We start from the raw sequence: 26,901 nt of genomic DNA, 5'->3' as shown, positions 1-26,901 counted from the left end.
AGAACTGTAGAAGGTACTTGTCATTTACTAGCAGTGGAGCTTTCCCTTTCAGAGAACTGTCATTTTGTTAACATATGAGTGAGGCCGAGCCCCAGATAAGGTAGGTTTTCTACCATGTACACAAACTTATTAAATTCAAGCATGTTTCTTAGTGGCAGGCAGTAACGACTCAATTGAAAACAAAAGGGTTCTAGTTGTTTTCTGATGATGTGTACTGCCCCAAAGCTTCACAGACATACACACTGTATAACCACAGATATGAAAGTAAAGGTCCCAGCCATAACTTCGGAGCATTCCAGAGAACAAAGTTTGCTGCTTCAAAAATATAAATAGTTTCCAGCATGCAGTCAAGTACTTTGTAAAGGGGATGTTAAACACATTGCAGACTGAAACAGAACTCTACTGCAAGCTGGGCATTCTGTTGATACAGCTTCATTACTCAGACTGTAACTCTCAAGCATTTAATGTTACAGATCTTTATTTATCAGATACATGAAGGAAACAGGATATAAAATGCCAAATCCCTTTCTAACGCCATCATAAATATTGGGAACTTTTGGTTGAAAAAGCATGCTGAAAAGACCGGCCAGGACGCTTTATGTAACGGCTTTAAAAATTTTTTTTAAACAAAATCCCAGGCCCATGTGATGTTAGATTTTGGTTTTTGTTTTATTTTTCAGTATTTTAAAAATAGTTCTTACTTATTTTCTATGAAATGTACTGAGAACTCAAAAAGTCTGCAGCATTTTTTGTCTTTGAAAAGTTTGGTTTTTGGAAGATGCAGGAAACAGAACTATTCAAATTTCTTGTGTTCTTCAGTATGAGAAAGGACTTTTCTTCTCTGGTATATCATGTGGAAGTATAACTGGGGAAAAACTGGAAAGAAAAGAAAGAGTTGGTTAGAGATCATTTAAAATTGGATGTTCTATTTAAAGCACACACACACCTGAAGTCCTCAACGACTCTCTTGACTACTTTCTCATCCACCAACCAAGGAAGGGTAACAAAGAGGGCTCGGGGAAGGGGAAGAGAAACGCAGAGAGGCCTACCTTTTCCTGGGCTAGCCAAGGAGGAAGGCTGGTATGGACTGGAAGGACGGACACTACTGTCACTACCCTTACCAAGCAAGATGCCACAGAGCTGCCTCCCTTTATACTCTTTATACTCTCATACTATCTTCACATTTATTCTCTGATTTTACAATAACGAGGTGAAGAATTCTAGTGATGGCGTTATTATCCCTGTTTCACAAAGAAGAATTCAAGCCCCAGAGAGGGAAGGCAATGTGTTTGGGGTCTCACTGAAAATTACTGATGGAGCCTGGACCAGGCTCTGGTTGTTCTTTGAATAAGACCGAGGAGGGGGAGGAGTGCTGTGACATTTGATCTGAATACAACTAAGCCGGGTTTGAGTGTAGGAAAAGTCCTTATGAAAAGAGCCAGTATTTTAGGCACTAGAGATTCTGTTCTTTGCAATTTATAGATTATTTTTAAAAGTACTGGTTCTCAAATGAATGGGGTGGTACTGCCTCCCTAGGGAGTATTTGGAAATGGGGGCAGGAATGCTAAAACCTGCAATGTGAGACGGTCTCCCACAACTAAAAACTGTCCCACCCCAAATGCCCAGAGTGCCCTTGTTGTCAAATGCCATTTAATCTGCCTGGACTTTCCAGGTTACTATAAATTGGGGTAGGGGGTTCAATAACCATATAAGGAACTCCAGTGAGATGGTCTTGGGTGTACGATGTCCTTCCTTTCCTCCCCTTCTCAACAGCTCCAATCTCTATTTTTTAGACAATAACCTGGAATTTGGGAGAGGTAATTTCTACTACCGCCAACTCTGAGCTTTTCCTTTTTAAATGGGTTCCAAGTTGGCCAAATTTCAAATGATCCTCCCAAAGTACCAAGATAGCAGTGGGTATGTGCACGGAGATCTGATAAACTGCAGAGGAGGCCCTGCTGTCAAACAGGGCTGCCATCCATTCCACTCACTATTTGCAGGCAGGAAGTTATCACAGAAAAGACGGAGCCTGTGCATCCAATTCAACAGTGAGAGAACTATTTTGGTATAAAAGCCAGAAAATTTGACAAGCTCTATAATCTAAAAACTGAAAGTAAAGATATAATTAAACCATAAGGAATGCTAATTGTGATCATTTAAAATGTGGGGCCGTCACATTTCCATAGATATGCTTCAGTAACAGGAAACTTAGGGGCAAAATGCACTAAGGACTTTTCCACTGGCTGTATCTGTGATGACTACACCTCAGACAGGTGGCTACCGCCTTGCAGCCAGTTCAGAGGGCTGGAGGGAGGACAATGACCTAGAAGCCATTTACAAGGCCCTTAGTGGCAGTTAAAGCAAGACGAAGGAATATACCTCATCCCTGTAGGCAAGGAGATGCCAGAAGAGTCAGATGTCAGAAACAGAGGACAGATATGGCCTTTCCTTTCTTTTACATCTTCCAGAGGCTTCTCAGTGCCTAAGAGAAGGGAATGTGTGTCGGGGAGGCCAGGGGAATTGGGGGAGGGGGAGCGGAACTTGGGCTGTAGGTTCTCTACAGCTCTAGCAGTGACTTCTTGGTGACCAGAACTTGGATGACACTGTCTCCATCTGATTTATCCACACGTTCAGGTTGAACCCAACTATAATGGCTGATTCATGGCTACTATTTTTAACTACATTGGGCTATAATGAAGAATAATGCTAAGAAAATCTCAATCTGACAAGAGGCTATTTAGAATTCTACCTTCTGCTCTTCAAGTTCTGGACACACAGAATGGAGATGGTTGGGTGTGTGTGTGCGTGTGTGCACGTAAGTGTCTCAATGTATTGGGGTGGGGGTAAGAGTGGGGGCTTGTGGGTACCTTTAAGAAGATGGGGTCTCTTTCTCTCTAGAGAAAGACTGGGAGGCTGAGAGCAACTAGAAATGCTCTGCCTGGGGCAAGTTTCCTTCTCAGTTTCTCTAAAAACCAGAGGTATGGTTATGGCTACTGACAACCTGGTGTGCCCAGCTTCTTGATGTCCTCATCCCATATCACTGTTTCTCTGACCTTTTTTACTCTCACTCTATAACCAGTTTTCGCCAATGTGGGGAAGGAAAATGTAAATAGGACTTAGACATCTACTGCAGATACTAGACATACTGCCACTTCAGCAGAGCAGGAGAGGAGCACCTTGCAAGGGATCCAAAGCATCCCAGCACAAGAACACTCCCAGGACCATGGCTCATGGGCCACAATTTGGGCTATGTGTACCTCAATGCAATAATAGGTCAGGATCATAAAGAAAAGGTGTTGCTTTAAGTAATATGTGTACATAATCAACTTCCCATTAAAGAAGATGTAAAGAAACTTAAGTTGTAGGAAAAAACCAAATTTGGTAAAGAAGACTGATGTCAACAGGGATGTTTCCTAATTCCGCATTTCTTCTTATAAATACAAAGCTTTGGAAAGATGGGAACTGTGCAGTTGGCTGGGAATGAACTGTGCAAATTTGTCTCGCTATTAACAACCTAAACTACTGAAAACATCCAGGGCAACCGGCCCAGCCCAGAAACAGTGCATGCAGCAGACACAGATGATCTGCAGCAGATGTGGTCCAGGCTGCCATTTTGAGATGGGGAGGGAGTCAGGGGTTTGAAGGGAGTCTTCTAAACTTTATTTGAAATCAGCCCTTTTCCTTCATCTATAAGAGTTAAGCTGCCTTAAAAAAAGAAAGACTAAAGACTTTAACTAAGCCAAGTTCTCTTACCAAGAGGAGGCTGAAAATAGAAGGAGGAAGGAACTGAGGTAAAGAAAGCAGACTTTTGTTGCGAGAAGTCCGCCCTACTCTCTAAAAGACAGCTGGACCTGAGGTCTGTGTTTTCTCTCTTCTCTCCTTTAAAGCCAAGAAAGAAAATCCCACAGAACTCGGTTGGTTTTCCTTCAGGAATCCTACCAGGGAAAGCTGCCTGTGCATGCCCAGGCCCCTTCTCTATATCAGGGTTCCTAACCCCCAGGCTGCGGGCCTGTCAGGAACTGGGCCACACAGCAAGAGGTGAGCAGCAGGCCAGCCCGCAAAGCTTCATCTGTATTTGCGGCTGCTCCCCAGCGCGAGCATCACCACCTCGGCTCCACCTCAGATCATCAGGTTTTAGATTCTCATAGGAAAACTGGTCCCTGGTGCCAAAAAGGTTGGGGACCGCTGCTCTATATCATGAGGTGAGGGGCACAGACTGGGCACTGGTTGCCCACCAGAACATAAAAAATGTCTAGGAGGTGCAGAGAGTCGCCGGTTGCCCTGGAGAGCTGTTCCAGAAATGAAGCCCTTCCTTCAGCAGACTAGAAATCTTGCAGCAACTCAGAAGTTGGGGCCCCAGATTTCTGTCAGTGTGGCAGCACCTTGTTGTTACTGCACCCCCTTGCCCCTTTCCCTGTTATCCAAAACGGCATCTATCATTCAAAAACTTAGCTGGATTTATAAATCCTGCGGTGCCCACTGGGACGTGCGTTAGTTTGGGTGTGGCAAAACTACGACTAAGAACTGCTGCTCTAGAGACCAGAAAATGGAACTCTAAGGGAACATGAGAAAGGTGAAAAACTCTAAGTTAATTTTTCTGACTTAAATTTTTAGACTCTTTCATATTTATCTTTTGTTTGATAATAAATTACCTTTTACATTGGAGAGAGATGGCCTTCAGCCGCCATAGTTTCAGCACCAAAGAGGAAGACTTGAGAATTATTAAAAAGTGTGAAATGAATCATGAAGCAGCACTGTGTCCAAGAATCTCTCCAAGAAAAACGTTCACATGAAATCTAGATGTAGTTTTCTTCTATAATGCATGAAATGCAGTTTTCCACAGAGGACACAAACATGTTGCTTATGACTGTTAGGACGTTTCATGCGGTGAATGCTGTGGGCTGAAGAAAGCCCAACACTCCTGTCTGAGTTTAACCCGAGGTTTAGGGGGAGAATATAGCACTTTATAGACTAAAATAAGAGTCACACTGGCTACAGAAATAGCCAAAGGAGAAGAATATTATATGTCCTTGGGTAGATCAAGATCCTTTTGGATATGTGGAAATCAATCATAGGATTTTAACTGAATATCAGAATTCAAGAAAAGGACTAAGCAACGCTTCCTCAGAAAACAGGATTCGCTTTACAGAAGCCTCAAATATGATGTTTTTTTCCCTCTGTTACCAAGTACGCTGATAGGCACATCTGATTATCCAATATGGTCCTTTAGTGGCACTATTAAAATACTAGAAACCACCCTGAAGAGAACACTACGTTCTGTTCAGACGGTTTTAGTGCTTATTTCCAAATAGGAAATTAAGAAATATAGAAAAAAATAAATCAATCTTTTAATTTTGTTATTTGTTTCCAGTTAACCACGGATTCCTTAAAAATCAAGTAACTATTTTGATATAGTAAAAATGCAAAAATTCTTTAGAATGTTTTTCAAATATCATAATAAGCAGTTCTGGAGAAACGAAAAAGTCAAGGTAAGGTTTTAATGGCTTTTTTTGTTTTCCACTCAGTATTTTTCCTCAATAGATAGTTACCTATCCTGGTAGTCACTGTTTCAAACCCAAACGCCGAGAAGGGCTGTATTGGGCAGCTGTACTGAGAAGGGTTCAACTACTAGCAGAGAAAATTCCTTCTAACAGTCGGCATTCAACAAAAACCAAAGTGTTCCCAATAAATCAGATTTATATTTACCTGGATATGGTGTAAAAACAAGCAAAGGCATTTAACTCTAGTTATTGTAGAGTTGAGGTTTAAAACATAAATAAACATATGTGTAACTGTTTACTTACGTGGAATGTAGGAGAGCATGACCAGGATTAGGAATGCATAATAGTCAAAGGAGAAATTGTATTTGTTAGGTAAACTGATGGAGTACAGGCCAGCCTGTCTGACAAAGGGCAAAGCCGCATAAATTGTGAGCAATTCTCCTGACACTCCCATTGGGTATAGCACAATGAAAAGTGTGTACCTAAAACAAAACAAAATATTCATTACTGAGGCTCGAAGCCACCTTTAGTAGAAAGACGCACTCCCAACCTTCTAATCAGTACTGGCCTTTTTAGAAAGCTATTGTTTATATGTTTTCTTATTTAGCTACTGTTTAAAATCGGGTTTTACGAGCTAATTTTTGAAAAGAGCCTATAGTAGGTATGTTTCTGGATGTTCTAAAATAAAATGTGTTTGGTCAGCCTCAAATTTGGCCTGAATGAATAGACAACTCATCACTCTAAGGTGATACCAAATATTGGAAAAGTAGGGGCACCAAGTCATGGTTTATACTGAGCAGTCTGCCCTGTGGGGTGGGAGTGGGCTGGGGATTTGCAGGGAGTTGAGGGGGAAGGTGTTAGAACATGTGTCTAGGAGTTCCTGCAACACACACCAAGTCTGGTCTGTGGACTGAAAAATGTGTGTACACTGCTACAATGTGTGTACACTGCTACAATTATTTAACTGTCTATGCATGCTACTGTGAAAAATGAAATATATGCTAATTTAAAAAACATTTAAAATTTCATAATAGCTTTTGATCATTATGTAATTTTTCAATCAAAAAAACTATAATTACTATCACATGGGAGAATCCATATTTTTTTCACTTAAAAAGGAATTCTCTATGTTTCAAAAAGAATTCAGAGAGCAGTTCATCCTATGGCAGTAACTGGAAGTCATTTCGAATTATAAGTATTTCTAAAGAAATCATGAGCTCAGATTTTAAAAAGTCTTTGGCTGCAGCATTATTACAATAGCCAAGATATGAAAGCAACCTAAGTGTTCACTGATAAGTGAATGGCTAAAGAAGATTCATATATGTGTATATATATATAAATGAAATATTATTCACCCATAAATAATACAATCTTGCCATTTGTGATAGACCTAGAGTGTATTACACTAAGTGATGTATCAGACAGGGAAGGATAAATACCATGATTTCACTTATATATAGAATCTAAAAAACAGGACAAACGAACATACAAAACAAAAAGAAACAGATTCATATACACAGAGAACAAACTGATGGTTGCCAGAGGGGGTTGGGGATGGGTGAAAAAAGGTGAACAGGAAGGAATAAGAGGTACAAATTCCAGTTATAAAATAAATAAGTCACGGGGATGTAATGTACGGCATAGGGAATATAGTCAATAGCATTGTAATAACTTTGTATGGTGACGGATGATAACTAAATATATCACAGTGATCAATTTATAAGGTATATAAATGTTGGATAACCATGTTGTACACATGAAACTCACATATAATATTGTATGTCAACTATTATAATAAAAAATAAAATAAAAACATAAAAAGTCTTTGGCTGTTTGTGACTGACAGCAAGCACTGGGCTCCAAAATTCCAGGTATAGGAATTGTGCTGAGAAATCTGTGATAATGAAAGGAAGACATGTTCCCCACTGCCAACTTCAGCCATGTGAAGGAGGACGACAGAAAGGGAACAATCTTCCAGAGGCCATGGAAGACAACGGACAGAGAATCATTCTCCAATAGTGAAATCAGGGCTCGGTCAGTAAATCTCCCCTATAACCAGAGTATGCAGCTTTCGCAACATCTGCCCAGGTTGTTTAGGGACTGCTGTGTTTTTCCCTTTTTTCCCTTTTCCTAATAAACATGTTTATTGCAATAAAAATAGAAAGAAAAAAAATGAAAGAAAGAAAGAGAGAGAAAGAAAATCAAGGCGTTCATATACTTAAAATGTTGGAAACAACTGGTCTGTGTCTCTAATCAGAACTTATAACTTATCTAGGAACCACTGTTTTCCTTCTATGAAAGGAGGCATTTGGGCCCCATGTACAATTTTACTCCTTTTGCTTTATCAATCTGCTTCGCAGTCTTTTCCAACTCAGAAAACTGCTTACAAATGTTTCATGGATTAGTTCAGACAAATAGATGAACTGTCAGCCTTTTATTCAATTTATAATAAATATTACTGGTAAAAATAATCAAAGCAAAATAAAACTGCCAAACTGCCATTAAATGTTTGTTATTAATTTAAAATCAATTTCAGAGTCACAGCTTGTTGGCAAAATCGAGAATAGAAGAACTGGACTTGGTCCAAAAAACCATCGTAATGGCATCAGTTAAATTTGATATGGACAAAAATGGGGTGTCACATGAAATCTCTATTGAATAAACTGAAAAGAAATGACCCAATAAAAATAACTTAAGTAGAAAGAATTTAAAAGTGTTTCTATTAATCAAAATAAAGTGGAGTTCTTTATCCTGATGAAATCGACGGACCAGATTTCTACCCAACCCCTATCTTACAGAACTGTATTTTTAGAAACTTGGAGGCAATATCTAGGCAATATTGCAGTGATGGATTTCAAAAGTTAGTCTTCATTCCCTGTACTTCTTTACCTGGCCCATTTGATGAGGTAAGGCAGATGGTTTAATAAACTGAATGTATAAAAGGAATAACGGATAATTTCTGTGATTGTCCAGGCAATAACAAACAGGAGGACACAGTCTTCACTCTGTACCTGAAGGAAAACAAAAGCAAAAGCAAAAACATAAAACATTTTAATAAAAAGCATTCACAATATGCAGCCCAGTCCCCAGTCCCTTGCAGAGCTGGTGGGTTGAGTAAGTGGACACAACCCCTTGTCTCTATTCTCAGTGGCTAGAGCACAGTACAGAAAGAGCTTGGCACATAAAGGAACACATGCCTGTGATAACTGTGTAGGGCCAAGTAGGAAGAGGCAAGTGAGAAGGAACTCAGCTTACTGATGAGTGAGAGAGGCAGGGACCGGGAATCATGAGCTGTAGCTGCCAAAAAGAAATAAACACGATGAGTGAGTTTCACTGGCTAGCCTGTTGTGGAGAATGTGAACTGATGCTGGTGGGAGCCAAGAGTGGTTAGATAAGAAGAGAAGAAGGGCAAATTGGTGAAAAGCTTGGGATGCATTAACAAGAATTTCAATTTGCTTTGCAAGACAACGTGGAACCTGAGGAAATTTCAAGGAAGGGAAATGTCACAATCAAAGAAGAGGCTAATTCACTGAGCAGGATGAATTCAAGTGAGGAAAGATCTGGACACCATCTAAGAGGCAGAGTCCATTTATTCTCTCCCACTGGTGACTTCTTCCCCCAGACTAAGTCTGGTTTAATTCAAGGATTACAGAAGCTTTCCATACTGATCATATGAGGTAGCTAAAGCCAGAAGAGCTTTAGAGTTCCGAGCCTCCTCTGAAGTTGTTTTCATGTTGAAAAAACAATAACTCTTAATAGAACCCCTTCGGTGTTTTTTAGGGATGTTCTCACTAGATGCCTTAGACTACAAATCTCATATGAAAATCTACTACTGTGGGTTTCTAACTTTTAGCACCACTCACCCACTCCAGCTAGGTTTACTATGTTCTTTGTTGCTTGAGAAGCAATAATAAGAAACCACCTTGCACCTCAACTCATTTAAGTTTTCTTGCATCCAAAAAGGGCAGTTAGACAGTTGGATGTGAATAGGAAATTCTGTTGAGTAAACCGAACAAATTTCAATTATAAGATGGATCTTCTCTGGCTTACTCCTAACATCTAATACAACAAAGGTATATGGTGTTCAAACCTTAACTTTTGCTTCTTTGTATATGCAATGTTAATAGTTTTTAGCACTTATATTCTTCCTCAGAAAGTGTACATGGAGTGGTCCACCTACACAATGAAATAAGTAGTCATTTACATACCTATTAACTAAATTGCTCTGACAAAGAATTTCATAAATGCAAAGTTACTATTCTCTAAAAATAATAAGAATTTTATACTGTCAAGAGCAAGAGTACTTTTGTTTTCCTGGTACTCTCACATTAGCCAAAGTAAAAGCTTACATCTTTAAAGCTTTCTTGTTTTATTTTTGTCTGTCCCCAAATCCTTGCTTAAAACCCATCTATATTAAAAAATAATTTCAGCACACACTTTGCTTTTTGATGTACTTTGTAATCCTCCTCATCTTAAGGAGATGTTTTTATAGCTATGGGCTGAACCCTTGTTTAAAGACCTTTGCGTTATAATAGGAAGTTCTAATATTTTACACTGTAATCGTCTTGAAAGCAGGGAGTGTGTTTTATTCATCTTTTGATTCCCAAAAGCACTTTGTACTTTTCACAAGTAGGAGCTCAATAAATATTTGTGAAGCAAACAAATTCAGTCCTAATCAGGTCAATTCAAGATTCAGTTCCCTGCTTTTTGATACCTGATATCAGTTTATGTGTAGTCTTAGTGGCCTTCAAGTAGACAAGCAACAAACGAAAACCCCAAACCTCCCACTCTGATTCAGCCTAGAGGTTACCTGATTTACCTCCACCCCAACCCCAGTTAGACTTGAATCAAAAAAACTATAACAAACTCAGACCCAGCCTAAATGTGAAAGCGGTCTGCTCCTAGAGTCGAGCTGTAAAGACACTGCCATAATTTTTAAAAAGCTGAGGATGGGGGAAATAGCCTATTTATACAAATTTTATCTTCAGATCAATAGGAAGTGCAACACTGTTATTAATAAGGGACTTGGGCAAATCAGAAATTGAAATTATCTCTTTGGCAGATAATTACCTAATAACACAAAACAGGGAAAGAATATTCTGAGTTAAAATCAGTAAGATCAGTGAGACTCAAACACATTATTTATACACCTACATTCATAACAGCATTATTCACAATAGCTAAAAGGTAGAAATAGCACATATGTCTATCAACAGTTGAACAAAACTAAATATGATACATATATACACAATGGAATATTCTTCATCCTTAAAAGGTAATTCTAACACATGTTATAACATGGATAAACCTTGAACCCATTATGCTAATAAGCCATTCACAAAAGGACAAATACTGTATGATTCCACTCCTGTGGCACTCACTTGAGAGTTAGTCAAATTCAGAGAGACAGAAAGTAGAGACAGAAGACTGCCAAGGGCTGGGGGTGGGAGGAAATAGAGAGTAATCATTTTAAAGAGTACGGGGTTTCAGTCCGAGGATATGAAAAAAGTTCTAGCAATAGATGGTGGTGATGGCTGCACAACAATGGGAATGTACTTAACGTAACTGCACCATACACTTATGAACTGCTAAAATGTAAATTTTATGCCATGCATATTTTACCACAATAAAAAAATTTAAAAACCCAGTGAGATCAAATTTAACAAGGCTAAATGTAAAGTAATATGATTCAGCAACAACAAAACGACTCCGGTACAGAATGCCGAAGACCCAACTTATGAATCCATTAAATATGGAGTTTTTGGTGAACCATAAGCTTCATATGAGCCAACAGGGTACAGGTGGCTGTTCCAACCAACCAACCAACCAGTATTTGCCTAGGTGTCTTCTCTTGATTATTTTAAATAGATTAGAGCCCACCGAGGGATCAGAGTCGGTTACAAGAAACCCTGAACTAGCAGAGCTTACTTTGGACAAGGAAAGAGGGTTAATACTTCAAATATGGAAAAGGATATCATGTACAAGAGGCAGATGGACAGGAGAGACTAATCGAAATATTAACAGGGAGTAAAATGCCTGGTTTGAAATAAGAAAAACTATGTAACGAACCAGTTGACTAATAAAATAAGCCACTTCACGAGGCTACTTCTGGGCCCTGAACATGTCCAAACCAAGACTGCTCAGGAGAAAGTCCTGGATGGTAGCCCATAAGGCTTCCAACTGCTTTTTGTTGGAAAGGGGTGTGCATACAGCCTATGTATGGAAAAAGCATCAAACTCTGGCTAATACTAACTTCCTTGCATCAGCTGGAATTTTTTTAGTTGGAAAGAAAAATGGGTAGACACTTTAATAGTACTTCTTATAAAAAATTTTCCTTTATCAAAGAAGGCAGGAGAGGAGAGAATGACTTAAAAGACCTCTTTTCATTACTGATTGCTGAGTGTGTAGAACGGGAATAGTTCCCTGGCTCACTCACTTCCGTGGATGGTAAGGTCTCAGGGGTCCGCCCGTGTCTTATCTGAATTGGCTTCCTTAGCCCTCAACATGGATCTGGACACAAGGAATGTGTGGAATCACTGTCTCTAATTTGAATACCTTGATTTTTTTTCTTTTACTTTTTTGAAAGCTGGAGTTGGGAACATTTTTCTAACAAGTAGGGAGCCTTCTTTCTTTCAAAGGCCAGTGACTCAGAGAAAGAAAATCAACTGATAGCCTCACTGAAGTAAAAACAAAGCCTGTTTAGCTTTGCAGGCATTTTTTAATGGGCCAAGGACTAGAGTTTAAAAAAGTCAACTTTGTGAATTAAGAGCTAGAAATATATAATTTTTTTTGGCACTGCGATTAGAGGTCATTGCCATAAAAATCACTTCTCTCTCAAAATTCATTCATTCATTCATTCATTCATTCATTTAATTTGTGGCACTGGTTAACGAAATCCAGTAAGTTTCAGGTGTACAATTCAACAGTAAGGCATGTATATATTGCATTGTGTGTTCACCACCCAAAGTTAGATTTCTTTCTGTCACCACATATTTGATCCCTTTTACCTCGTCTACCTTTCCCCTTCTCCCTCCCCCTCCCCTCTGGTAACCACTAGTCTATTGTCCATGTCCATGAGTCTCTGTTTGTTAGCTGCTTTTAGGTTTATATCCCACTTATAAGTGATATCATATGGTTTTCAACTTTTTCTGTCTGGCTTATTTCGCTTTAGCATGATTATCTCAAGGTCCATCCATGTTTTCACAAATGGCAGTATTTCCTCTCTTCTTATGGCTGAGCAATATTCCATTGTATGTATGTACCACAACCTCTTTATCCAATCATCTATCACAGGACACTTCAGCTGCTTCCATGTCCTGGGCACCGTGAATAATGCTGCTATGAACATCCGTGTGCAAATATCTTTATGGATGTATGTTTTCAAGTCTTTGGGGTAAATATCCAGTAGAGGGATTGCTGGATCATATGGTAGATCAATTCTCAGTTTTTTGAGAAACCTCCATACTGTTTTCTGTAGTGGCTGTACCAATTTGCAGTCCCAACAGCAGTGTATGAGGGTTCCTTTTTCTCCGCATCCTCTCCAACATTTGTTATTACTTATCTTGTTGATTATAGCTATTCTAACAGGTATGAGGTGGTATCTCATTGTGGTTTTGATTTGCATATCCCTAATAGCTAGTGATGTCGAACACCTTTTCATGTTTGTTAGTCATTTGTATGTCTTACTGAGACAAGTGTCAGAAATATATTTTATTAATTATCAAGAATAGGAGGTTTAATTTGTCCACACAAAGATTTGCACTCAAATATTCATAGCAGCATTACAATAGCCCAAAACTAAACCAACCCAAATGTCCAGTAACTGGTGAATGGCTAAAACAAAATGTGATACACACCCATACAATGGAATCAACACAAAGGAAAGAAATTCTGATAAATGCCACAACACAGATGAACCTAAAAAACATTATGCTGAGCGAAAGAAGCCAAATGACTACCTTTGTTATGACGAGTTCAAGTACATGAAATGCCCAGAAAAGGCAAACCTAGAATATACTCCCATTAAATTGTTTTTTAAAAAATAATATGTTGTATATTTTAAATGAATACTATTAACATTTAAAGGAAAAGGAAGCATCTAGGGCAAAGAGGGAGAAGGGAGATAAGGAGGACTTACCGAGGTTTACAAAAGTAAAGAGGGAGACAAAAGGGCAGGTTTACGCTAGGTTGCCAAAATGTCTTGAAAGCCATTTTTCGAAGTTGCATATCCACAATCATGGCACAAATGGGGGAGTGGGTGCGGGGCAGCCCTGATCGGCAGGAAATCTTCCTCTGCCTAAATACACTAAGCTTCATATTAGACCCTTCAGGCTGCAGGTTTCCGCCCTCTGGTCTCCAGTGAGGAAAGAGGTGCTGAGTGTGGGTGGCTTGTGTAATTTAGCCAAAGGAGTTTACACAGAAATTCAAGCTGGAAAAACAAATGAGTGCAAGAGAAAAACCTTTACACACAAATCGCATCATATGTTTGACTTTAAAAGCCTCAGGGAGTATCAGTACATGAAAAGCTGTCATTTTTATTACATTCAAAGAAAAACAGATGGTGCCACATAAGAAAATCACTATTGTAGAAACTCTATTCTTCTTAGCAGTTTGGAACCTGCTCGTTACCACTCGGGTTATTTAAAAAAATTCCCTGATCATGCTTTAAGGTGAATGTTCTTTCCTCATCTTAATACCTCTTTCACTTGTGAAGCAAAGAGATTTTTGTAAAAAATCTAAGAGGTGAGGAGGACTAGAGTCTGACTTGGCAAAACTGTTCAACTTAGCATGTTCTGGCTGCTATAATAAAATACCATAGACTGGGTGGCTTAAACAACAGAAATGCATTTTCTCACAGTTCCATAGGCTAGAAGTCTGAGATCAGGGAGCCAGTGCATTTTGTTTCTGGGGAGAACCCTCTTCCTGACTTGCAGCTGGCTGCCTTGTCACTGTGTTCTCACTTGGATGGGGTGGGGGGACCCAACCTCTCTGGGATCTCTCCTTATATGGGCACTAATCTTATCATGAGGGCCCTGCCCTCATGACCTTGTCTAAACCTAATCACCTCCCAAAGGCCCTATTCCAAATACCGCCATTCTGGGGCCTAGGGCTTCCACATGTGAATTTAAAGGGGGCGCAATTCAGTCCATAGTAATGTTTCAGACCAGGTGTTGGCAAACTTTTCATGTAAAGGGCTAAAGAGAAATTTTTTAGACTTTGTGCCATAGGTGGCCTTTGCCACATATCCTTCTTTGTTGTTTTTTATACCCTTTAAAAATGTAAAAACTATTGAAAATTGCAGGCTAGATTTGGCCCACAGGACAACCCCTCTTCTAGATTCATCTGACACCCCCGAACTTTCCCTTCTCCTACAAATATCATTCCTTCGGCAGTGTGTGTGTGTTGTGTTGTGTTGCTGGGGTGGGGTATGAGGGGGGACGCCAATACATTTATAACTAGTGGACACTATGGAAAGATAAAGTACTCTTATAACAACACATATATGCAAGTTTTTCATGTTATGTCACCTTAACATCTCAGTAATCTTTTATGTTTATGGTAAAATATACATACCATAAAATTTACCATTTTAACCATTTTTAAGTGTATAATTGGGTGGCATTAAGTACATTCACCATGTTGTGCAACCATCACCACTATCTATTTCCGGAACTCTTCATTATACTAAACTGAAACTCTGTGTCCATTAAATAAGAATTCCCTATTCTTCTCTCCCACTGGCCCCTGAACCACTACTGTAATTTCTGTGTTTAAGACCTTGCTTATTCTAGGTACCTCATTTAAGTGGAATCATGCAATATGCATTTCTATGTCTGGCTTATTTATTTAGCATAACGCTTTTAAGGTTCATCCATGTTGTATCAGAATTTCTTTCCTTTTTAAGGCAGAGTAAAATTACATCGTATATAAATACCACATTTTGCTTACTAATTCAACTGCTGATACACATGTGAGTTGTTTCCACCTTTTGGCTATTGTGAATAATGCTGCTATGAACATAGGTGTAGACATATCTGTTCAAGTCCCTGCTTTCAATTCCTTTGGATATATACCTAGGAGTATATATAATATATATAGTTGGATCATATGGTAACTCTATGTTTAACTTTTTGAGGAATTGTCAAACCGTTCCACCGTGGCTGCACCTTTTTACATTCCCACCAACAGTGCACAAGGATTCCAATCCATATCTTCACTAACACTTGCTATTTTTTTTTTAAAAAGGAGCCATCCTAATGAGTATAAAGTGGCATCTCATTGTAGTTTTGACATGCACTTCTCTAATGATTAGTGACGTTGAGCATTTTTTCATGTGCTTATTACTCATCTATATAGTTTCTTTTGAGAAATGTCTATTCAAGTCTTTTCCCCACTTTTAATTATTTTTTAAATAATCTCTTTTTAACAATCATAGCGACAACAGCAGTAAAAATAAATATACCTAACAGTGACCAAACTCTTACTATATGACAAGTACTTTTTAACTTATATTATCTCACTGAATCCCCATTTTACAGATGAGGAAAGTGAGGCTTACAGAATTGGAACCCAGGTCTGTGCCCTCAAACTCTGAACAGTTCTGATTTGCCTTCTTGGCCTTCAGGTCTTAAACATATATGCACAGAGCTGCTGTTATGGGAACACTTCTCTCTTGCAAAATCAAAAAGCTTCGAAGGAACCCATAAGCAAGAAGAGTCTGGAGAACAGATAAAGTAAATGTGACCATTTTATAGAATCAGGAAAGCCATTAGTTCTCCAAAACTGTGGCCCATCCCTGAAGAGGGATCACTGTATAGGCTTTGGGACACCAGAGAGACTGAGTGAAATAGGCTCACTGAAAAGGACTGAATAAAGTATCACAAATTATAGGTCACTGCTGTCCAGAGGCATCTTTAATATGCCCATGAACTGACTTTTAGTTGTGAATTGACTGACCAAAGACAATCCAACATACAAACTCGAAACAAGCCCTAATGAATTCCCTAAAGTTAGTGTGAATCTTCTTCCCTGGGCCCTGCTTTGCTAATAACCTTCATTGCCTTTTTGTTTTAGCCCCGTTTTACTCTGCCTTTAACTTATTGTCAAGACCCTTAAAAATCTATCTCAAAGTTTCTCTTTTCTATCTTTGCTATGCAGAAATTAAAATATAAACTATGATTTTAATAAAGAAAACAAACTCATAAAGACAAAGATAGAAAATAAAAAAGAAAAAAGGAATACAAAGCAAGTCTCTGGTTTTCCAGAGAAGTGACCATCCTCACCATCTCGTATTTGTCTTTGGGTAGGTATTAAGATTCACCTAAGGGCCTCTTTCCCTTCCCCTTGTAGAGGATCAGCATGGAGGCTGAAAGCTCGAGGAGGTGAAGGGTGTTGGAGAGTCCTGTGGAGATGTGAGCCAGTGGACCTGGAGAGAGGAGGAAAGGTTGGGGGTTGCTAAACACAGGCATGAACCAGAGGCCTGATAATTGAGCATGGGGAGGTGAGGGAAAGACATAGTGGTGATGCATGGAAGCAATGGCTAGTGTGGTTGGCAAATTAGTTATATAAATAAGTAAAATGAACAAATAAACCAATATATTTTTAAAAATGAACTTCTTGCTGTTGGAGAAGGTATTATAAACATGGAAGGGAGAATGCTAGAAAGAACAATGAGGTATTAGGTTGCAATGGGAGGAATCAGTATGAACCCATGATTATATACACATACACACTATATACTTTTAGATGTAATGCATATGAGTATATGTGCATATATAATAGGTATAAGTATGTATTCATATACATATATGTATATCCTTTCTCTGTGAGGATGAGCAGCAATAATATTTACTAGCAAAGAACACCTGAACTACCCAGATCTTGGTTCCTAAATACCATCATCCCCTAAAAGGAAACAGGCTCCTTGGCAAAATGGCTGATTCCAGGGCTTGGGGCAGGGGAGGTACAAGTTGAGTCTGGAAATCTTTTTCGGCAGAAAGTAAGGAAATGCTCAACAAATGACGGCACCAAGTCAAAAGTACAAGGAGAAAGGGGTCACACCAGCCAAATCACAGACAATTTTAGCATCAAAGTAAATAACAGACCACAATTCACTAGATTATATAAAAATTAATGAGTCCAAATTGACATAAATAAAATAAATCAATAAACAAATGGGAAAAAGGGAAAGCTATTCCTTACTGTAGCACACTAACCAGTACATGTAAAATAAATGAAAGAAATAGACAATTGCCATTTGGTATCCACCTGTGGCTGAATCAGCCAGGAGTCAAAGCTGGAAGACTCCATCAAGAGCAGGTGACTGGGGACAGCATCACCAGGGGTAAGATGGGTAGTTAAGGCACTGCAACCTCATGTGTTGTCCTGAGAAGAGCGTGACACCATTTCTGTAGTATTCTTGCCAAGAATGCATGGCTTGAATTGGTTATGTGGGAACAATGGATGGATCTAGGTTGAGGGTCACCCTACAGAAACCAAGGTCTGTACTCTTTAAAACTGTCAAGGACATGAGACAGAGCAAGGCTAAGAAGCTCTTCCAGATGGGTCTGAAGAGAAACTTGACAACTAAATGTAACACATACATGGCGGGAATACCGCAGCGACTATGTTTCTCCTCTTCCCCAGTATCCCAGTGCTTAGCATAATACCTGGAGCATAGAAGATACTTAGTAAAATAGTTGCCATTCCAAAAAGGATTAAAAAAAAAAAAAAGGAGAGAGAGACATTGTTTGGACATAACTGTGAAATATGAATGGGGCCCAATGAGATGGTACTACTGCATCAATGTTAGCTGAGGAGGGTTGTATGCAGGTGATGTAGGAGTGTCTGAAACATGAACTTGAGTATTTAGTGGTGACAGGACATCAGGTACAGCTTGCTCTCGAGGTTCAGAAAAAGACGAACGATAATAGGTATACAAATATAGAAGAGTAGGCGAAGGAACAAATGCAGGAAAATGCCAATACTTGGGGAATCTGAGTGAAGGGAATATGAGTTTTCTGTACTGCTCTGGTAACCTTACTGTAAATCTGAAATTACTTCAAAATAAATTTTAAAAAATCACTGAGGTACTAAACAACCACTCTAGGGGCACAGTTAGAAGCAAATACAATCATCTGGTTTCTAGATATATCGTTTTGATAGGAAGCCTCTGAATCTGCTGGAAGAGGCATACTACATAACCATTAGAACATTCACAACGAAACATATAAATAAGAGCATATTAAGAGCAGGTAAACTGAGAAGGAATAATAGCTTTAATGCTGACTCTCAATTTGTACCAGCATTACTACTGTCTTAGACTATAAATACTCCAAGGGCAGGTCCATAAAATTACTTTGAAGAGGACTTAGCTTAGTTATTTGGCAAAATCAAATTTTTAATAAATGCTTTAAAGTAGGGTAATGATGATGAAGATAGTAACTCCCATTAGCAGGGATAATTATTCCTTAAATATGATAAAAGTAATTATGTGTAAATGTTCATCAGCTCACACTATTTTAATAAGCACAAAAACATTTATTTCTATGTAAAAAGTCAATTATATGTTTTAAAACTCAGAACATAGAAAAGAATTCAAAACAGTTATATAGAAATTTTTCACTACAATCTTTTGAAAAGATTAGGTTACATTAGGCTAATATGTAGCTAACATTAACTGGGCACTTACTAAGTGCCAGGTACTTTTCAAAGTGCTTTTTATGTATTAATTCATTGAGTCCTAAAGATCAGTGGGGAAACAACTGGGCCTGGGAGACTGGACCAATTTTTCAGAGCACCTTCAATTGGGGTAGCTAAAGTGTGACACGTGATCCCAGCATCCTGTCCTTCCCCTGCCTTATCAGTTATCCCACTATATGGTACTTCTGTCTGCTCAATTCTGCTCTTGTACTGTGCTGGAAGCCCTGTGAGGGCAGCACCCACGAATTTCCTTTTTCATGTATTCTAGTACTTGGCCCAATATCCAGAGCATAGATGATACTGAGTAAATATTCGTTGAGTGAATAAGAAGGAATCAATAAATAGATAGATGGTGACTCAGCTGCAGTCTGAGCTTCCATGTTTTTGACTTGGTTAGAACCACCTTGTGTAAGGAGGGCAGCTAGCTTCCCAAGTTAGATTGAGGCCAAGGGCTTCAGGGATGATGCCTGGTTTTGACATGAACCAAGGGCTGGGGCTGGAGAACAGGACAAGTTCGACAACAATCCTGGTCTTTTTTATAAATTTAATAAGCTTTCTGAACAAAAATGTAACTCATTTACTTATCTACTTAAAATGAATTTCGTCTTTGACAAGAAAAGAAATGTATTAAATATTGACGTGGCAGTTTAAGAAAAAAAGATGTTTGGATTAGTATTAGTCTTTTCATATGACAATTCATGATTTAATATTTATTAAAAACCCATGATGGGGGACATGGCAACAAACTAGAAAATACTATTCCCTCTTTTTTACGAAAAATGTGTCATATTATAAAGAAATACTGATATTGTTTCTCTTTAATAGAGAGAAAAATGTACATCTACATAGTTTTTTTTTTTTTTAATCTATAATGATAAAGGAAACTGGTTAAAAAATTCTTTCCATTACAAAGCAATCACTGAGGACTATTTTTTTTTAACTAGTTTCAAGTCTGAGGACTATTTTTTGATGTGAATGATGGCCTAGTTAAATGCTTTGGCCTACGAAAACAACTCTTGGTCATGATATCAACTTTTCTGAACATGCAATGAGAAAAATGTATAAACATGCAGTCAACAAACAATGCAAGATCAATTCTGTATTTATGTCAAAGTCAGACATGCAGGTCTGAATGCTAAAATGTTCCTTCCAATTAGTTTAACTTTAATGCTACTATGTTTTCAGCTCTTTCCTGGAAAACATGAAGGAATGGTGGCAGGTTGCTCAATAAGCCTAGCAAGTTACTACAACTCCCCTCTCCTCTAATCAGTGCAACTTTGGAATTATCCTTACTTTCAGGTTGCATGTCCTGAAGCAAATTACTTATCACCTGAGTCTCAGTTTCCTCATGTGAAAACTGGAGAAAAGATTTGCCTCTGCATGGTTGTCATAGAATTAGAAAAATAAATCGAGTGCTTAGTAAAGTGCTAGACATTTAATAAATGGCAGTTATTATTCCATGAAAGAAAAAAATTCAATTCGACAAATATTTATTAAGTTCCTACTACATACTAGCCATAGCTGTGACTCAATACAGGCCGGTGGCTGTCTTCTTTGCCTTAAATCTCAAGATAATGTTTTGTTTTGCCTTTGTTGTTTTGCATTTTGTTGTTTGTTTAAGAGATGCCATCTACTTGAAGGTTAATATACTTCTACCAACTTTGGGATGTCGAGGGATCTCACCAGCTGTTAGTCTTTCCCAATATTCTTCCTGATTTCTGCTTGATTATTTTACCTCCAAAGAGCATGTTATTAATTGAAAAGTTTTCATGCACTATTTCTTTCACCCCAATGCAAGCATGGGGATTGCATCAAAATGGGGTCACATTTAGTCCCAGCCTTGATCATTTTTCTAATCCAGTCTAGGACCACAGCAGTAGGTCACTGTGGTCCCAGGGGTGAGGCTTCTCCCAAACCTCCAAATGCAGTATATCTCAATGTGCCCAGCAATACTCTAGAGGGTAAAGGATGGATCACTGTCAGAAATGTAACCGATGTGTCTAAAGAACATGAAATTGGCTATATATTGTGAAATGTCAAGGTTATTTTTGTTCTATGACAGTTTAATAATTGCAATGATTTCAACAAGAAAATAAAAATAAAGGCTATGAATATCATCTCCTGGAGCAGAAGTATTAAAACAGTGGCCCATGGTCCTGCTGCACAGATATTCTGTTTGGGCTTGTACAGTGTTTTAAAAATATCTGAGCCAGTTTTTAAAATTGGGAGATTCCACATTAAAAAAAATCATCTGGATTTCTGCCTTTTCTTTAAAAATTCTGACTTCATAACCCCAGACCCAGTCAGCAATCACTAGCTAAGGAAGCACTACCACTCTTGTGAAATGGCACTTATACCCTCCAGTCACTGTATGTCTCTTGAACTTTCTCATAAAACCCACCTGAGGGATAGGCATCTGCAGCCAGTTGATAACATACTTTTCTTTGAAGCAATGACCTCAACAAAAGATTTTTTCAACCTGACCTAACAAGACAGTACCAATGTAGAAGGCAAAAGAGATGTGCAAATTTTCAAGTTTTTGGTTATTCCAGTATTTTTTTGCCAGAGCAAAGTAAGGTAAAAAGAAGATGCCAAAACTCATCTTGTTAAAAACAAACGTTTATGGTGGCAATCCGAAGAAAATGAGTTAAGTCTTTAATGCATGAAGCCCAATAATTAGTTTCCCCCACTCTAATGCATTTTAGAAACGCAAAGCTTACTCTCAGCATGCATCCACACATGAATACCAAGTCACATCTTACAAATTCCAGAAGTGCACCAGGGTTTCACTTCAGACTTGAAAAGGATCCTCCCTCTGGAAAAGGTAGACAGCTTAGTAATATGCTTTATTTTATCTCTACGTATCATAGCTTGTAATGAAAAGCTTCCTGACTTATAGGGCTTGATATGGGTAAGTAAAAAGGGTTTTTGAACCTTCTTCCTCAAAGAAACTAAAGCATACTTTATATATTGAACAGGAGCAGGGGGAAGGGGATGATTCCTTCAAGATTCCCAAGAAAACCAGTTACCAGCTATATTCACTGTGCGGGCCAACTGCAAGGAGGGTGAATATATTGGTATTCTTGTCAATTAAAATATTTTTAATTAAACTATCTGATATTCCATATTCATGTTTTAAAATAAAGGTTATATTGAAAAAGCTACAGTATATAAAGGACCAATTTGGCAAAAAGAACAGGCAATTTAAGAGATAGTTCCTCCTCCTACATATTAAAAGTTTTCAAATGAATATTAATAAATGCTTAAAAAATGCCATTCATTGTACTATGGAGCACACCTGTTTAAAGCAGTTTATAGGTCATCATTTTTAACTTTCTTTGACTTTGCTGACATATTTTAGCAATGTTCACGATGCATGACAATCTTCTTATTTTTACTGTGTGAAATGAGAATCTCTGAGCTCATTAGGATAATAATGTTGACTATTCTTCTATGGCACCTTTTAACTCAAACAGGAGAAAAAGGCCCTGTGAAATGGTTTTCAACAGGGCAAACCTGGGTGAATCCACTGCAGAGGCCCAGCTGCAGGCCTCTGAAAGGCGGTGGCGTATGGTCTCCAGCCTCATTTGCTGATCAACAGCTACCACTGCAGCAGATGAGAACATCATCCACACTGTTTCCCACACCTGCAATTACGATTTTTATAATGATTTAATCTACAGAACTTAAAAAAAAAAACAAACCTGGATTTAAGCAACATAGCATACCAAGTATACCATATAAAGTTGCTTTGACTATTTGGTTTTTAAAAAACCATACAGTCATGTACATTTGAGATCAAATATATGAAAACTTAATTGACTGAAATCAAGAGAATGATAAATATTACAATGAACACTGAACATTTATAGCCACACTGTCCAATAAGGTAACCTCTAGTAACATGTGGCTATTTAAAATAAAACAAAATTTAAAAATAAATTTAAAAAAATAAAATAAAATGAAATAAAATTAAAGTTCAGTTCCTCAGTCACACTAACCTCATTTCAGGGGTTTAATATGTGTTCACATATAGCTAACAGCTACCGTACTGAACAGCACAGACACAGAACATTTCCACCACTGTAGAAAGTTCTACTGGACCATGCTGGGAGAAGAAATACCCAAAAGAAAAATGTTGGTGAAGCAACATGTGTCATCACTATATAGTACCGCAAAGTTGTTTTTTTTGGCTTGAAATAAACAGCCTAAATAAGCATCTTCATCCATTCCACTTTCAAACCATGGATGAAAACTGGTTTGAATGCCAGAATTCACTTACTGTTAAACTCAGCACTGACAACACGACTTGACAGCATAGTTTTGTGACGTAGCACTTTCCTTGCCCGTGTTATTCTTGAATTCAAGTTGATGACATATAACCAAAGCTGAAACCACTTAGGCTCCCAGTCTGTAAATATCATGCACTTATTTGAAAAACTATTTCACATCCAAGGTAAAAATTGTTTTCTTCCTTCACTCTCATTCCTTTTCCATGACAGTTTTATAATACCAAAAGTCAAGCATCTTTGTTAATCTCAGGACTGCAAGTAACCAGATCTGGCTCTAAACAGATTCTCTACTATTTGTAAGTATCAGTAATACATAAAGATACTACATAATAGGATAGAATCTTATACTTAAAAAGGATGAGATCCAACAATAAACTTCTTTGTCAAAAATTTCACTATAAAAAAATAGGAGGAAAAAAAAAAAAGAGTAATGTAGGAGACCCCACTGATGCATCCAGAACATCAACTAAATAGTGTGTGTGGTGGGGTGGGGTGGGGTATTAGAATAATATTTTAAAGACTACTAACTGAACTATAAAATGCACCGGAAAACCTAAGATCTAAAAGTTCTGGAGCAGAGAGAACAGAATCCAATAGTGCTCAAGCCTAAAGGGACTGGGCGACTGTTAGGACAGTCTAAAATGGGGTAGGGTGGGGCAGGTCTGGCCCTGGCTCACCTTTCCCTGAGTGAGACACCCCCCAAATGATGGTAACTGTGCAGCCTTCTAGGGAGTGTGTTGAGTGTAACTGTTCTCTCTCATAACGGAATTGACAACCAGAATGGTGGATGTCAGATATTGTCTCGGGGATGAAAGAGCAAAAGAAAAGGTTCTAAGAAGCTTCAGTGAGGGATATTTGTGGGGCACGGTCACCATCAGGAGGAAGAGACAAAGATTAACATTAAAGACAAATGAAACCAATTTCCTGATTTTGTCAAGCTTGAACCTAGGCAACTATTAACTGACAAAGGGGGCTACATTCTGTAGAAAGAAGTTGTAATATTGGCTTGCATGGTTTTTAAGGTTTATTGTTTTTGTTTTTCAAAATGTTGGAAAGGAACAGACAGGAAACCAGTGAGAGAAAAATAGGTTCTCTGATTTTTCCAAAATCACCTATGCTAAACATATGCAATGGCAAAATGAACCACCTAGCTATGTGAAAAGTAACACTATCTTTAAGTGTCCATTATTAACAGATGTGGAAAGTGGTAGTAAAGTACTGAGGCCTTTGCCTAAGAGTTGTCTAAAGTTTGACAGTGTCTGATTAACAATCAGATAATGAGATTTTCTACCTTTAGGAGAGGTGCTAATTTTAAAAGTGAAGGTGATGCAAATCCACCTACAGAAATATTTAAAATAGAAAGTAAGGGAATATATGAAATAGAGTGGAGATTTTAGATATTTAGCATTCAAGGGGGCCAAAAGATACTGAATGTATCCTACTGGCCTTTGCTAATTAAGATAGAATGTCACTGTGGAAAGGGCAGTGGCCTAGAAGACAAGAGTGGCATGACTTCTGGTCTAAGTGTTACCTGAGGAGGGATGATGTGCCCCAGACACAGCATTCCAGCTCCTCATCTGATTGATGAGGATAAGATACCCTTCCTGCCTTGCTGAAACACATGCTCATGGATAACTATTAGGGACAAGAAATGTGTGCAGCCATAGGGAATATGCTAACAAGAGAAGCAGCCTCAAGAGGTGGCAAGAGCATGAGCACACTGTGAACTCAGCTGGAGGACTCAGCGGAGAAAAGCCTGCAATGCAGCGAAAACAGGAACAGGAATGTGGGAGTTAGGATATTACTTTACTTAGTATTTTGGCATCCACGAGGGTAAAAAAAAAAAAAGGAAAAGAAGAAATAAACTTTGTTCCCTCTATAAAGGAACTAGCATTTCTTCTGAAGTCAAACTGCTTTTTAAGGGATTTCAGAAGCTGCTTGGCAAAAATTACTGTTTTCATATATTCTCACCTAATCTTCACAAAAACTCTATGACATAAGAAAGGCGGGTATTAGTAATACCATTTTACAGATGGGAAAGACTAGAAATGTGAAGTAAAATCAAGAAAAGAAAAAGGTCAAATAAAAGTTACAGCACAACATATATAGTATCTTAGAGCATTTCTCAAACCTTAGAATTCATAAAATTAGCTAAGGAGCTTAATAACAATCGCGATTCTTTGGTTCCACTGCCAAGTGTGGGGTGGGATCTGGAATGTGCATTTTAAGTAAGCTTTCTGGGTAAATCTGTTCCAAGTAGTCCATAAACTCCAATATGAAAACCAGTCTTGGAACTTCCATGGAAAAAGGCCAATTAACTGGAGGGATCCGTCACAGAGCCACCTGATCACTAAAAAACGAGAGAAGCAAACAGGCGGAGTACTGCAGATGTGCGCCAAGGGCCCATGGCTGCTGTGCTCATTTCATGTATAAATGATCTGACTAGAGAATCACATCTCATATGCATGTGGAACGCAGAGCTGCTGAAGAGGAAAAGTGCTTCTGGATCTGAGGCGGATTTTCAACTCCACACGGGATAGAGAAAGCACGGTTAGCACATGAAAATAAGGATATGTTTATATTACATTTCCAAAGGGTGAGATGGAAACTCTGATGCAGTGGGAAGTCAACTCTGCCATTTCTTGGGTGTGTGACAGTCACTCTGCCTCTCCAAACTCAAGCTTCCAAACTCTAAATGGAGGAGGCTACAACCTACCTCAAGAGTGAATGATCATCATATATTTTAATAGAACTCTCTGTGAACTATAATGCGAACAAAACAAAAACCAGCATAATGATATAAAAAAAAAACCCTGGAGATTACTGACTTTCTTAAACACTGATTACAAGCTTTTTGTAAGCATCCTGCTGAGAGGTTGGCAAGAATGGCAGATTAAGTGTCACAAAGCCTAGTAGCACGCCAAAAAGATGTGGGAAACAGCTGACTGGTGAAATCAGAAGAACTCACAGAACATTCCAGAGGAATGCGGGAAAACATCCCTTTCTCCAATGGTGGCAAAGGATGAGAAAGGAGAGAAGGCTCAGGACGTCAGAGTGTAGTTCTATTTCATGCAAATTACCCCTAGTAAAGTACAGACAGTATCCATTGCACTTAGGCTAATGCCACAGTGAGACTCTGTGATCTGACTAGAGAATCACATCTCATATGCATGTGGAACATGTCTACTGAATTAAACAGCTAAATATAAGGAAAATAAAGATTTTAAAGATGTTTTAGGAAACAAAAGAACAGAAGTTTAGTAGGGAAGTCATGTGTAACTTCTTTCTCAACTACTGCCCATGGAGATGACTGGGGACTTCTGATCTTATACTAAGAACTCAGTAGAAAATTTGGGGTAGCTTCTTCAAAAAAGGGTGGGCCAGGAAAAGGAACAGTGGCCTACTTG

The 26,901-nt window shown here is 38.4% G+C and overlaps 1 protein-coding gene across 2 annotated transcripts in view; it reads right to left on the bottom strand.

Annotated features, from left to right (window-relative positions):
• Window positions 1–460: 460 nt before the first annotated feature.
• HACD2 (3-hydroxyacyl-CoA dehydratase 2) overlaps window positions 461–26,901 on the bottom strand; it is an 85,715-nt gene continuing 59,274 nt past the window's right edge. For both annotated transcript variants that reach the window (XM_023520377.1, XM_011369245.2), the window contains exons 5-7: window positions 8,391–8,512; window positions 5,805–5,983; window positions 461–876 (exon numbers count right to left, since the gene is read on the bottom strand). In XM_023520377.1, the coding sequence (XP_023376145.1) occupies window positions 794–876; window positions 5,805–5,983; window positions 8,391–8,512 (384 nt within the window). In that variant the 3' untranslated portion in view covers window positions 461–793. The remainder of the gene's footprint in view (window positions 877–5,804; window positions 5,984–8,390; window positions 8,513–26,901) is intronic.

This window comes from Pteropus vampyrus, unplaced genomic scaffold, assembly GCF_000151845.1.
Source record: "Pteropus vampyrus isolate Shadow unplaced genomic scaffold, Pvam_2.0 Scaffold1, whole genome shotgun sequence".
In the NCBI taxonomy this organism is placed as follows: Eukaryota; Metazoa; Chordata; class Mammalia; order Chiroptera; family Pteropodidae; genus Pteropus; species Pteropus vampyrus.
This window is presented reverse-complemented; position numbering and strand designations above follow the sequence as displayed.